The 12,659-nt window shown below is 37.9% G+C and overlaps 4 protein-coding genes across 6 annotated transcripts; 1 reads left to right on the forward strand and 3 right to left on the reverse strand.

Moving 5' to 3' along the window:
- Positions 1 to 637: 637 nt before the first annotated feature.
- LOC124211885 (zinc finger protein 16) lies at positions 638 to 3,035 on the reverse strand. 2 transcript variants are annotated; one of them, XM_046611398.2, is made up of 3 exons: positions 2,724 to 3,035; positions 1,501 to 1,943; positions 638 to 1,424 (listed from the first exon to the last, which is right to left on the reverse strand). In XM_046611398.2, exons 2-3 carry the CDS (start codon positions 1,916 to 1,918, stop codon positions 955 to 957), a joined length of 888 nt encoding a protein of 295 aa, XP_046467354.1. In that variant the 5' UTR covers positions 1,919 to 1,943; positions 2,724 to 3,035; the 3' UTR covers positions 638 to 954. The 2 variants fall into 2 exon arrangements, with proteins under 2 accessions (XP_046467354.1, XP_046467355.1); XM_046611399.2 differs by lacking the exon at positions 2,724 to 3,035 and adding an exon at positions 2,332 to 2,546.
- Positions 3,036 to 3,260: 225 nt separating this feature from the next.
- On the reverse strand, positions 3,261 to 4,885 carry ECSIT (evolutionarily conserved signaling intermediate in Toll pathway, mitochondrial). The gene is made up of 2 exons (XM_046611394.2): positions 3,738 to 4,885; positions 3,261 to 3,650 (listed from the first exon to the last, which is right to left on the reverse strand). The coding sequence occupies exons 1-2, from the start codon at positions 4,651 to 4,653 to the stop codon at positions 3,352 to 3,354; spliced, it is 1,215 nt and encodes a 404-aa protein (XP_046467350.1). The 5' UTR covers positions 4,654 to 4,885; the 3' UTR covers positions 3,261 to 3,351.
- An 82-nt stretch (positions 4,886 to 4,967) lies between these two features.
- On the forward strand, positions 4,968 to 7,248 carry LOC124211884 (coiled-coil domain-containing protein 137). The gene is made up of 3 exons (XM_046611397.2): positions 4,968 to 5,170; positions 5,246 to 5,897; positions 5,974 to 7,248. The coding sequence occupies exons 1-3, from the start codon at positions 5,094 to 5,096 to the stop codon at positions 6,175 to 6,177; spliced, it is 933 nt and encodes a 310-aa protein (XP_046467353.1). The 5' UTR covers positions 4,968 to 5,093; the 3' UTR covers positions 6,178 to 7,248.
- Positions 6,249 to 8,211, reverse strand: BORCS5 (BLOC-1 related complex subunit 5). Of its 2 annotated transcripts, none has more exons than XM_046611401.2 (2): positions 7,898 to 8,211; positions 6,249 to 7,762 (listed from the first exon to the last, which is right to left on the reverse strand). In XM_046611401.2, exon 2 carries the CDS (start codon positions 7,682 to 7,684, stop codon positions 6,872 to 6,874), a length of 813 nt encoding a protein of 270 aa, XP_046467357.1. In that variant the 5' UTR covers positions 7,685 to 7,762; positions 7,898 to 8,211; the 3' UTR covers positions 6,249 to 6,871. The 2 variants fall into 2 exon arrangements, with proteins under 2 accessions (XP_046467357.1, XP_046467356.1); XM_046611400.2 differs by having other exon boundaries at positions 7,876 to 8,211.
- Between the last annotated feature and the right edge of the window lie 4,448 nt (positions 8,212 to 12,659).

Genomic DNA, 12,659 nt, shown 5'->3' on the forward strand with positions numbered 1-12,659 from the left:
ATTTAGTACTGGTATTTTGAAACTGTGTAACTCGATAACAATCAACACCTTTACATGCTTCCTTTAAATAGATTAACAGAAGTGTTGCGTTGAGTTTTCAAAATTTCGGAAAATTTATCTGTCACAGGTACATACTCATCTCGAAAATTTTAAATTACAACAAAGTGATCTAACAAATTAGAACAACACCTTAATTTCTACGTATTTGCATTAGCTGCATCACTTTTAGGTGTATGCTGTGTGGTAGAAAATTGTTTTCACATAATAACGCTTTGCATTGCTTGTATAAAAGCACACAGCAACCTTAATTAACAATTTTAAATACAAATAATTATGAAACTCATATTATACCAATATTTTATGATACTCATCACTATAAGTCAACACAGAAGAAGAGCATCTCATTGTTTCTCTGAGTTGGAAAAAAGTACTCACTCTCAAGTTACAATGGGTGAAAAAGAATTCTTTAGTGAATTATCGAGTACTAGGATTATAAAATTGGATTGGAACTAATCCGCATACTCGGCACCTCATTAGAATCATATTGTGCGAACAGCACAGCTTCAGAACAAAAATTAGTAACACATTATAACTATGATATATTTTACTTTGATCCCAATGACAAATTTTATTTACCACATATTATTGTGGGAAAAAAGATAATTTAACGTTTTTAGTTACTATGTTTTTTTTTTTTCATGGTATCTTTAGTGCGTTTTGTTCGAATTCCCTGTTACTTAATTTTATCACAATCAAATATAATAAACGAGAATAATCCTATTTATTTCAAACAGTACTCAGCACCATGGTTGAATTCTTATATTACAAAAAAAAAAAATCGCAGAATAAGGGTGAAAAATCATCATCATATTGAAATAAGAAAAATCATTCAAATACAAGTCATGAATTCTAGGTAAACTATGTGACTAATGAACAAAAGCGATCTAGTCACAGCTAAGTGCGTAAAATAGAAAACGGTGGCGGTCCAGCTTGTCTCATCATCATTGCAAAATTGCTGAGTCCCTCTTCATTTGAATTCTGCGCATTTTGATTATTTTGAGAATTACTTGAGTTGCTCTTATTCCTAGTGCCGCTATGACTTTGCAGATGTTTCTTAAGATGGTCTTTTCTGTAGAATGCCTTACCACATTCTGTACAAATTTGATTTTTACTACCTGAATGAATGATCATGTGTCGAGCAAGATGTTCATTACGTTTGAAAGCCTTACAGCACATTGAGCACTGATAAGGCCTGTCTTTGTTGTGACCTTGCTTGTGTCGATCCAGATGCTCCTTGCGCTTCAAACTAGCTCCACAAATATCACAGATATGTGGCCGTTGCCTGTGATCTTCTAGATGCTCGTGCAGCGCATCTCGATTGTCAAACCTGTACGCACACTCTGGGCAATGATATACTAGCATACCTGTGGAGTAGCATTAACATTACTTTCGTGTAAAGGAAAAGAGGGGTTCTTGATGACTATTAAAAGGATAAATCACCGTTAATGTGCTGCGGCTCAACTTCAAATTCCAACTTTGGCCGAACATTTTGAAAGTTATGAGACGAGTTGTTGCTATTATCTTCATATTTAAAGACATAAGGCAAACCTAAGGTGCTTGAACATCGTGCCAAGTACTCGGAGGTCAGTCTAAAGTCGATCTGCAGTGGATCGGTCATGGTAGCAGCGTCTACTTTTTGTACGGTTTGCGTCCCAGACGATTGCTGTGTATCGTTTTGATTATTCTGCTGACAGATTTCCTTATTTCCACAGCTATTCTCGTTCCTGTTTTCATCTGTGTTCTGATTATGGGATCCCAGAGGTGGAGCATGTCCAGGATACGTGTAACCAGTCATGTTAGATTGAATATCAGTCAAATATTTCGCATTACGCGGAACATACGTCATTTTCATGTGCATCTGGATTTCCACCGTAGATCGGGCGCTGAAGACAGTCAAAAACAAGGAATGAACAAACAGGTAAAGAAATAATATTCTTAAGATAAACTTTTGATACGACATTTTATATTTATTTGTAAAAATTTTGTTTGTGAAAGTTTGTCCTCGCATTGATCGTTTCAAACTTTCTGAAAGACAGGTTTAATCGCGATTTCAAGACATGAATTTCAAGCAAAGGGTGATACGCTCAGTAATTGTGGTTAAAATTGCAAGTGTTGATAATTCTTATGTGAGAATGAACGGCCGAAAATAAATTCGTGGCCATTTTCTTATCTCGTATGTATTACGTAGAAAGATCTAGTTTTAAACGGGAGTGGAAAAATGCGTTGATATTTATTATTTGCTGCATATAGTACTTGTGAATATTTACATACCTACGTGCGTACGAAGTGAAAATATGTACATTGAAACGAGACAGGTAATTATTTAATCAGATTCGAAACCGTTGAAATTAGAACGTTTCTATCGATGAAAAAACACGCCGATATGGATAAAAATTTGCCTCGCAGTTCGCCGTACGAAATAATAATGAAATACTAGTATTTCAACTTCAACTGTACAGTGTCCACCCTTATTAGGCAGTCCTGAGCATCGTTTCAATTACAAGTTATTGAGCAGGTCAAGATACGTGCGTAGGATGTGAGCTAGACATTGATAAGGCGGTGAACGAGTACCGCGCGCGGATTATCTTTGACAGTCTATTTCTGAATGAAATGTCAAACTTTTACGGAATATTTTTAAACCTAATGTACGAGATGCCACTTACCGTTCACCCGCATTATTCCCGCGAACTTTGTGGATCTCTCGCCATTATTTGTTTGTATCACATGCGGCCATCTTATCCTATCAGCTGCTGGGGTGATGTGATTTTTCTACATACGTGATATTTACCTATCACAGTTAGCATAGAAATACTTTCATTGCCCGTTATAGTTATCCTTGTTTTGAACAGATTTTTAAACCGTCATTACGACTCGGAGAAAATTAATTCACGCTAATCGTTTAATTTTTTTTATACGTCCGCGACAAGGTTTTTATTCTTATAGGGATTTGATTTTTTTTTTCTTGATGAAAACAGCGCTGCTCAACTGACATTCGATCAGCGCGATCGTGTAATTGAAATTAAACACGCAACAGTTTCAGCGTAAGTTTTCCGATTCATTTAAATTCTTTACTTCGCATTCAGTTACGACGATTTTATCATTGAAATGTAAACCTTGATACATATTTAGAAGAATATTGCGATAGAGAAAAAATAAACTGAACAAGTTACAGGGAAATTAAAAAACCACACCAGTCAATGTTATTTTTTTAATAAATAGCTCAAGCATTGCTGAGCGACGATCGCAGATTTTTTATTTACTATGTACAGGTGAAATTGTTGACATGAAATTCTAATCTTTATTAACTTTATTTTCTACTCCCTCATCTTTAGGTTTGTCAGATTTATTATTGGCCAATACAACGTCGCCTAAGGGACTCTTTGGCTTAAATATAATGGGAATATTAGCTAAGATGTCATTCTCTTTCTGTAAAAATCTAATCCAAGATAATAGAGAGTCGCGACTAGAGGTTCCAGTCGCACAAACAGCAAATATCGTGCCATCCTCTTGCTCGTGAATCGCCGTCTCATCTTCAGTCGGTACCACAGATTTTTTTGTTTTCCAAAATGGCAATTCAATTTTACTAACGTCTGGAAAAGATCATTATTGTTAATTAGATTGGCGAAGAGAGTTTCAGGAAAAAGACAACAAATCACTTTTAGAAGAATATTTCTTACCATCGTCGTCAGGCGGTGGTAGGTCAGGTTTTGGAACAGGATCTCCCCTCAGTATGAAGTAATTAATGGTCAAGTTTTTTAACCAAAGTCTAAAAGGCCCTTCCACATATATGGGGGCTGTGGAAGCATGCTTGTTAAGCAGTTTTTTCTGACCAATACTCATTCCAGAAACAATCCAAGTATCGTCAATGGAATCTTCGAGATCTTTTGCCTGGAAGATTGTGATTTTTCGGAGCAAATCGATGCTAGTAATTCTCTCTATGGCCAGTTTGGCCAACTCGAGAGAATCATTGGGCAAAACTTCTGGCAATGGCCATGGACTCGCGTTTTTGAACTTGGGCATCCAGTACATCATTCTCCAATACTTCCTCAGCGGAAATCCCAGCTTACCGAATATGTTGAGAAGGATATCCTGCATTTCCCTGTCTGGTATAACTCCGTTGTTTTCCATCTGTTCAAGGACATCTATCGCGCATTGCTGCTGCTTTGGATAATGCATGAACTCAGCCTGTATCGTATTCTCCGGAATGAACTTCCCCTTCGGTAGTACATTGATCAAGTTTTTGTATACCTCTAGATCTTTTTCGACTCCGAATTCCTCCATGTGCTTCATTGCTGCGTAAATGAATTCGACGTGACCTCGCCTGTGAATGTCTCTGTCGACGAACATTCGCAGTACGTCTAAGTACGTTTTTTTCTCCTTACTTCTAACCTGTGCAAACCCGTAAAAACTCACCGCCTTGCTACCTTCATTTTTTTTGTTACTATTGTCTTTAGACAGATGAGCGCTGGTCACAGATATGCAACGCAAAGCTGTTGTTGGTCGGTAACTTTTCAGGTCGTGCAGTATCAACTTTTTTCTCATTCCTGGATAAACCCTGAGCAACACATACGATCTTCTTATTATCGATGTCATATTGCTACTTGGTATAATGGTTTGTTGTATTTCTCAAATTAACGGAGGCACGATCATAGTCGTAATGCTTAAATCCGCGTGCCGGTCAAACGATTTTCGTATTTTATGCAATGTGTAATTGATATTCTTTGAAAAACCTCTATGTTTAACATCCCATTCCGTAATATCGGTTACACACCGAGGTTATAAGATTGCTGAGAGGTTAGGTTATATTTTCTCAACACCGCGGCCGGCGGAGCCTCCACCGGTGGGTGATTCACCAAATTTAAATTTTGCCGCACAAAAATCGTTCGTAAAAACTCCGCACGAGTGCAGCACTGTCGGGATTTGCGATCCGTGGCTAAACAATAAGTTTGGTTGGTCCAAATTCGAAGCGTGCGTGCTGCTGGAACTAGTACATAAGTACAGCCGAAACATTGAAGTTATGAAATAAAGTGAAAATGGGACGCAAGATACCCGGAAAAAAACACAGAGGAGTGAAGGACCCGACTAAGCAACAAAAGAAGCGTTTATCAGAGTAAATATCGTTGCGTGGAGTTGTGTGATTGAATTTTATAGGTTAAGTTGATCATCGTAACGTGTCAAATTTTAGGTTAAACAAAGTGATAAACGCGCCGCCGAGGGACAAGGATGAGCAGGCGATACCGAAGAGTCTTGAGCGCGTGATGAAGCTGAAGCAAAGCGTGAAGGACGGTAAGATGATGAAGAAAAATACCAAGAAAAAAACGAAGCTGAAAAATCAACTGATCGTGATGGGCAATCACCATCCACAGATCGCTCATCCCAAGGCAAGACCGGAGAAAGTTGTTCCTGTTTTTTCGCAAAGACCAGACGAATGTGGAAAGGCTTTTTTGAACCGAGTGAACTCGGAGACTCAGGCGTTCATAAATGAGACTGCGTTTGAAGACAAATATGGTGTGGAAGTCAAGCGAGATCCAAGTACTGGTAATATCGAAGGATTGTCTAAGAGATCGAAGGATGAGATAGATGAATTAATGAGACTCAAATTGAAGCACAGTAATACCAAGAAGAAAAAGAAAAAGAAGAAAGACACCGAGACGACTAGGCTGACGAAAGCTCAGAAAAGGAAACACAAGCTCGAGTTGAAAAAAACTAAAAAACTGCAGGACAATATAGACGAGTTCAAGGTCTTCAAGGAGACTATTGAATTTGGAGATGTTGTCCACGCTCCTCCAGAACTAAAAATCAAACCGAAAAAAGCAGACGCTTCTCACTCCGAACGGGTAAAAACCTTACCAATATTTGATTTGTTATGCGTTGTATTTTTTTGGATTAATTTTACCGATGATTTTCCGATAGCCTGGACGAAGACGTCTTCTTCTTGATTCGCTTTTCAAGAGCCATGACAAATCTGCCGAGAACCCAACAGGCGTTAAGTCTGTCAATAGATCTGGAAAACGCAAAGATCTCCCGGTTGGGGAAAGAAGACAACTGGAGGAACGACAGAAAGAAGCCATAACTGCATACAGAAACCTGAAGTCTCGGAAAGCTGCTGATTTATGACCATGGGCAATGGCCGTGTGATCAGTATTTGTACATATGAGAGCCTTAGCAGAGAATAGAAGGACGAAATGTGTGTGTAAATTGATCAATTTATTTACGATATTTTTTTAATTACATTAGAGTATATGTAATATAGAGGTTAAGGTTCACGGTATTCTACTTTGGCAGAGAAGTAGTTGGGAAAACTGTGGGAGGTTACACTTTGCTAAAATTGTCATTGATAATATTGAAACAAAATGAATAGCATTTGCTACAGTAAAACAGCGATTTAAATGGTCATAGATTGTTTTTGCTTGTTATTGATGACGATGATGAACATGAAGCAAACGGTTTCAACTAATCTAAAATAAAATAACAGTGCTGTAAAGAACAAAAAAAGTAATAAGAGCCTCTTATCTTGTGAAATGCCAAGTGTTTAGATCCTTTGAAATGTCTAAACAATTGAAATATTTGACAAGCATAAATATGAGCACGATTTCTGAAAATTCATGTGCTTTAGACTATCCAAGCTTACAGTTTTATCGCAAACGAACTTCTCCTGTCCTGCAACTTATAATTTTACTCTAGAATTAAACTTATCTTTTATAGAATGCATGAAATAATTGCCACGAAACAGCTGATTACTTGATATGGTATCAAATGCTGACAGCAAATAGTTTTGAAGAAGTGTATTTGATGAAAAGGTGTTAAATCCTTATCCAGTTGTCCAAACAAATGGTTCAAGTCGATTATTAACTGGTAGGTAGTTATTGAGCTTTTCGAGGCTTTCTAAAGTATAATTAAGTTGGGTGTGGCAGTTGTCCAGTTGTTGGCTGATATGATGAATCTTATTCAGCTGTTCAGCAAACTTTGTGAATCTCTTTTGCCTGTCTATAGCCATGTTGAATATTCGTATAACTTCGACGTCGAGGGTGGTGTTGAGTGTGGACTGCTCAGTCGCAATCATTTGTGCATTTGTATTCAAGTGGTGTTGATATCGGGCGCAAAGATTGAACAAACCGATGGGATCCAGTCGCTCCAAGACTTCAGGGTCTCTGACTCCAGGTGGCAAATTCAAAGTTCCCCTCATAATGGGTAGAAACATCGGTATGCTATGCAATTTAACTAGATCAGCATCCATGTCTGCAGTCGGCTCAGAAATAGCTGGCTTGACGACTACGATGTTGTGTGCTTTGTCTGAGAGAGTTTTTCTGTGCCCAATGGCACCAATACCTGGTTTTCGCTTGGATAATTCCTGCGTTCCGAGGCTCTTTCCTCGCTGCAATTGGGCCTGTTTATTCGTCATTTTGGGTGAATCTCCTATTGGCCTGTTCACTGTGTACGATATGTAAGGCAGATCTGAATCCGAGCAAATGCTTGGTCCGGGACTCGTACATCGTGGTGGTGTGTCTTCAGGGATTCCATCTCGGTTCGGAACGCTCTTTCCACGCCGCAATTGAACCGCTCGCGCTTTGCTGCTCTCTGATCCTGGTATATCGTTGCTTTGAGAGCTCTGCTCGGATCCCATCGTTTGATTTAATAGATACTTTAATCTTCAAAGAGGCAGTTTTTCCAAATTATCCAAAGAGAGTAAAGTGAAGAGTGCCTGATAAAGGAAAGTATTGTAATAGTTCGATTCTGAGGATGCAATATGTGAGCGAATCTTAGGTTTTCTGTGTACAATCAAGGTTGCATAATAATAACCAAACAAATGAGTACCTTTGCTACTTAGAGCACGTACGTAAGTTCTGTCAGTGGAAGTTTGTCATCATGTTCTCAATTCGAAGTTCTCATATATCGATCAGTTGACGTGCGTCCGTCAGTTCATATATGACGAATAATTTTGTTTTTCAATTCACGTATTTACTTCTTTCATTGGGAATAAGCGATTTTGTGAGAGATGAATATCGTAAACATTACACAATTAGTTAACCCGCGCTATAACCGAATACTTTTTTCAGAATGACTTTTGAACTATCAAAATCATCGGGTCCGCCATCAGACGACTACACAAAATGAACCCATTGTAACCCATGTCCCGCGATGACAAAGATATGGGCTACGCCAGTGACGTCACTGATTTTAGTCACAGGCGGCACCTGCGGAGAAGAATCAAAAACATCGCGGGATTTTTTTCCGTCGGTAAGTTGGCTCACGACACGTTCGACCCTTGTTTTAGCGCGTTCTTTGAATCTGCAGCGAAATGAACACCTGTCCGTTCAATGTTTATTGTGAAATTTAACCGGATTTGTTGCGTTTACATACAGGGGATATTCTGTCTACCGTGAATTGAATTTTATTTACCCAGTGCATATATTTTCAGTCAGCGGTACGCGTTCTGCAAACGATACGGATATTACGTGTACAATGTTTTTATACCGCAAGATTCGTAATGATTGGTAACACTGTATATGTATAGGATGCACGATTGCATTATGTATGCTCAGGCATTGTGAGTGCGGGTGTTTTTATTTCGAGAATAATTCATTATTCTTCTAACCATAATCATACGATATGTGCAACCGGTAATTATCAACTGTTTCTTGGTGTAACAAACGAACGGGTTAACACGCGCGATGCGTACATAAATGGCGATGAATATGTATAATAAACAATGTGATAATCGTGGAATATCATAACGAGGACCTTATCAGAATGATGTAAACGTCTTTCAAGCGTTCTTTCGAAAACCGTCGCGCTGCAGGGTACGACTTGAATCTACGAAACAACAGGTCGCGGTGAAATGACATATTCCGCGGCAACGCAACACGCAAATCGCTAAAATATGTGATCATACCAGCGGAACGGTTCTGCGCATCTATACGTCCGTAGGTATGTACGGGACGGTAAATATTTATGGCCATGTCAAGAGGACCACGTGTATAAGCTATGTTTATAAATATATGTATATGTATATATGTTAGACGTCAAGGTATACGTAAAATGCTTGTTTCTTTGAAACAAGATTGCAAGTTCCACTCGTTTCGCAACCCATAGATCAGTCGCACTTCGCACGTATCTACATACGAAATATACATACATATCCTAGATACAAAGCGCATGAATGTATAATTTTGAAATTTACAACTTTTCCTCACGCCGCGAATCTTTTCAAATCCCGTGAGTATATGTTTATTTATTTGTATAATGTGTATATATCTACGTAAATGCGCAGGTATATACCATATACTCATCTTGTACAACAAATATAGATTTTCAAGATGTATATCTAATGCATCGGTGATGCCAACCGTTTGATTTTGCAACCGCGTCTGTTTCTTACGTCTTCTGTGTTCCGTTTTATTTCTTTTTTTCTTTTTCTCCTCTTTTCATTATTTCTTCCACTCGGCTTCGCATGTGGCGCACGATCCCTATCTTCGTATATTTGCATACCATCTAACTCAACGCGGGCTCGAAATGTGCTCGCTCCGCGTCTCGGATCTTCGATTTGAAATCCTGATCCATGCACCGATTTTCTTCATTAATAAATCATCGAGGATGAAACTTATCATTCATCTCACAGTCTGGTACCCGAGACGACAATTCCGCTTACTCTGAAATAGCTGAAGAAGAAGAAACAGATGCAGCAGCGACGACTTGGCGAAATGAATACCCCCATTTATTTAAAAGTCGTTATTATCATCCGGCTCTCGGGACTTCTAATAGTTCCTGGATTTCGCCAAGGTGCAGTTAGCGAGTTTCTGCATCTGAACCGCGGTCGTAACCGTTACTGGATATAATTATCATCATACTTACAGAATTTTGCTGTAATAACGGTTTCCCAATAGGTTATATTTATGTTATACCGTTCGGTATTGTAATAACATTTACACTGTGCTAATGAAGACATGATTTTTCATTTTTATCTGTTATGCAGTTTGGTTCAAAATAAAAATAAAAATAAGTAAAGAAAATATTATTGTATACTGTCAGAAACAATTTTTCGACAAGTTTATTGACATATATTATGAAATTTTACTTCAAAGCATTGAACCGGAAGTAAATTAACCTCATTCAGCTTTGAATATGAAATAATTAGGTATACAGTGACTGTACAGCTGGTGAAATATCGAATATTAATCGAACAATGATCCCTGTTTACACGTAAAGTTACGAAAGTTTTCAAGTGCCGGATACTTACATTTTTTACAAACTCTGATATAGTTTTTTTTTTTTATCACTCACGCAATAGCAATGTTGCTGCAATACGCAATGTTTAGCTCTTCATCGTTGATAATGTTATACAGGCGAATTGCGTACAAAATTACGGGTTTGTTGTAACGAGCACTGCAGTCTCTTAGTGCAAATCCCGCAGATAACTGACGATTCTTATCGACGATAATAAACACAGTTTGCTCTCTATCTCGTCAAGGTGGGTGATTTTTTAAATCGTCGGATTAACGGGATTATGAATTTTATTACGATTTCCTAATTACCTAAATATTCAAACAATATTCGATCGGGCTACATCGAATTCTTTCTATTTGCCCTGTTTTGGATGTAGTAATTTTTTGCTCAGTTTTTTTAATGACTAGTAATTGGGGAAAATGGGCATTCGGTTACGTCATAATTATAATTTACGACAAAGCAACCGTAGAAATGAAAAAGAAAAGAAAAACTTTTACCGTATATAGACTGCAGAGAAAATTTCGAAGACATTACTGTTTACTTGCATAATTATTTTTAAAAAATGTTACATTTGTTCATCGTAAAGTGAACTACGTTTAAACTGTCAGTAACGAATAAACTAGAATGAGTTTTGGATAGCCTAAAACTTGGTTTATATCGGAGAAGTTTTATCGTAAGTCTGTATAAAAATATGAAGTTTTATAAAAAAATGATAAGATCTTGAGTGCAGAATCCCTGAAGAATACAACGGGAAAATCGAAGTTTAGTAGATACGAGATTCAAGATTTCGACAAACTGCGATGTACAGCATATACGAGGATAACCATCGTTGAAACTTTCTTTGAAAGTAGTGTACGAATAGAGACAAAACGACATAAATACACATAAACAGGCATAATACGTTTTGCATACATACGATATAGATACTTGTATAAAACAAAGAACAGCAGTTTTGGCGCGCAGTTTTATGGCTGTATAGCGAGGAGGCTCTTCCCGTTTTTGATGACACGTTCTGTAAAATCTACAGTTTTCCCGTCCCGTTGATATATGTAACAGTTTGTAAGCCACAACATGTTTATATAGTACGCTGTGTATATAAACGTATATATGCTATATGTATGCATGAGAGCTAGCTGAGCAATTTCAATTTAATGTCCGTCGGAGCCTCGGCGTGTCCCCGGCTTCGTTTGGGCTGCGTTTCAAAGCGATTTTTATCGCGTAAGATTGCGACTTGAAGAGAGCATCAACAACTTTGAAACGCGGCCTCAAAGACCGCGACCAGCTTCCATGGTCACCTGGTCAAAGGATCCGCCTATGAAAAATGACGACGAGTGAAAATAAAGAATAGAGTGAAAACAAATAAAAAAAAAAAAAAAAAAATACATAGGAGAAGAGAAAATCACGTTTAAATCATACGTGCAGCGCTCGTATGTAAGAGAATTTGACTTTAAGTGCGAAGGCACGGCTGCTTGGTATTCAGTTCCGTTTGGGCAAACAAGAAAATTTTCCTTCAAACTTAAACCAGGAAAATTCTTTTTCTTACGAACGTGGCTGCCGAGCTGCATCGTCGTACTTGTAGAAACGTGGCCACCACGTGTCGAATACTTCTTTCAATGTAATTCCGTTTCCGGTCTTAAGCGGGATGCTATGGTTCGTATTTATCGACAGAGTAGAGCGTTGCTCATTTTAATTATTATTGGAGCCCGTAATCGGCATTGATGTATCGATAGCGCAATAAGCGCAGTTGTATACGTATATTATAGCGCTGACCAAATATGTCGAATAACTTTTTTGTTTCACGCGAGAATATCTAATATTAGTGATGCGTAACACTATAAATTGGTCATATTTTACACGGTTGATAGACACTGACTTCTCTTAAGGCGTCTTGTAAATATGACACAATGAGAGACAAGTTACTGCTAATTATCAGTAACTAAGATTATGTGCAATTGACAGAATAAATTAAAAGCGGCGATTATACTATTAGAACTTGCGTTATTGGATATCTGAAGATTAGAACTAGAAGGACGCCATCTGATGGCAGAAAATGTAGAAAAGATGATCTGTTGTTAGATGGTCGTATTTAAGCTAAACCGTTTCTTTACTCCTATTTCCTGCTTTGGCTTATTTTAAATTGATAAAAAATAGAGTCTTGGAAACTGGCATGAAATTCTTTGTGTCTTATTTTCCGTAGAAATGGTCTCTTATTAACAAACGAAAAAAAAAGTAATGTGGGTAAATTCAGTCGGTAAAGAAGAATTAGTACGGGATTGCCTTAAGCTGCGAGGTGATCCTTGTTCACACGTGTTGTACACTACGTGTACGTATATATACATACACGGAAATGTTTATGTCTAGTTGTCCCACCGGAC

Source organism: Neodiprion pinetum, chromosome 2 (assembly GCF_021155775.2).
Source record: "Neodiprion pinetum isolate iyNeoPine1 chromosome 2, iyNeoPine1.2, whole genome shotgun sequence".
Lineage (NCBI taxonomy): Eukaryota > Metazoa > Arthropoda > Insecta > Hymenoptera > Diprionidae > Neodiprion > Neodiprion pinetum.

What these genes read in the sequence shown, in the direction of transcription:
- LOC124211885 (XM_046611398.2), bottom strand. Translation starts at nt 1,918, where the DNA reads ATGCACATGAAAATGACGTATGTTCCGCGTAATGCGAAATATTTGACT. An exon ending in TGAGCCGCAGCACATTAACG is followed by an intron (nt 1,425 to 1,500) that starts GTGATTTATCCT and finishes GCTACTCCACAG; the next exon opens with GTATGCTAGTATATCATTGC.
- ECSIT (XM_046611394.2), bottom strand. Translation starts at nt 4,653, where the DNA reads ATGACATCGATAATAAGAAGATCGTATGTGTTGCTCAGGGTTTATCCA. An exon ending in ACCACCGCCTGACGACGATG is followed by an intron (nt 3,651 to 3,737) that starts GTAAGAAATATT and finishes GATCTTTTCCAG; the next exon opens with ACGTTAGTAAAATTGAATTG.
- LOC124211884 (XM_046611397.2), top strand. Translation starts at nt 5,094, where the DNA reads ATGGGACGCAAGATACCCGGAAAAAAACACAGAGGAGTGAAGGACCCG. An exon ending in CAAAAGAAGCGTTTATCAGA is followed by an intron (nt 5,171 to 5,245) that starts GTAAATATCGTT and finishes GTCAAATTTTAG; the next exon opens with GTTAAACAAAGTGATAAACG. An exon ending in ACGCTTCTCACTCCGAACGG is followed by an intron (nt 5,898 to 5,973) that starts GTAAAAACCTTA and finishes ATTTTCCGATAG; the next exon opens with CCTGGACGAAGACGTCTTCT.
- BORCS5 (XM_046611401.2), bottom strand. Translation starts at nt 7,684, where the DNA reads ATGGGATCCGAGCAGAGCTCTCAAAGCAACGATATACCAGGATCAGAG.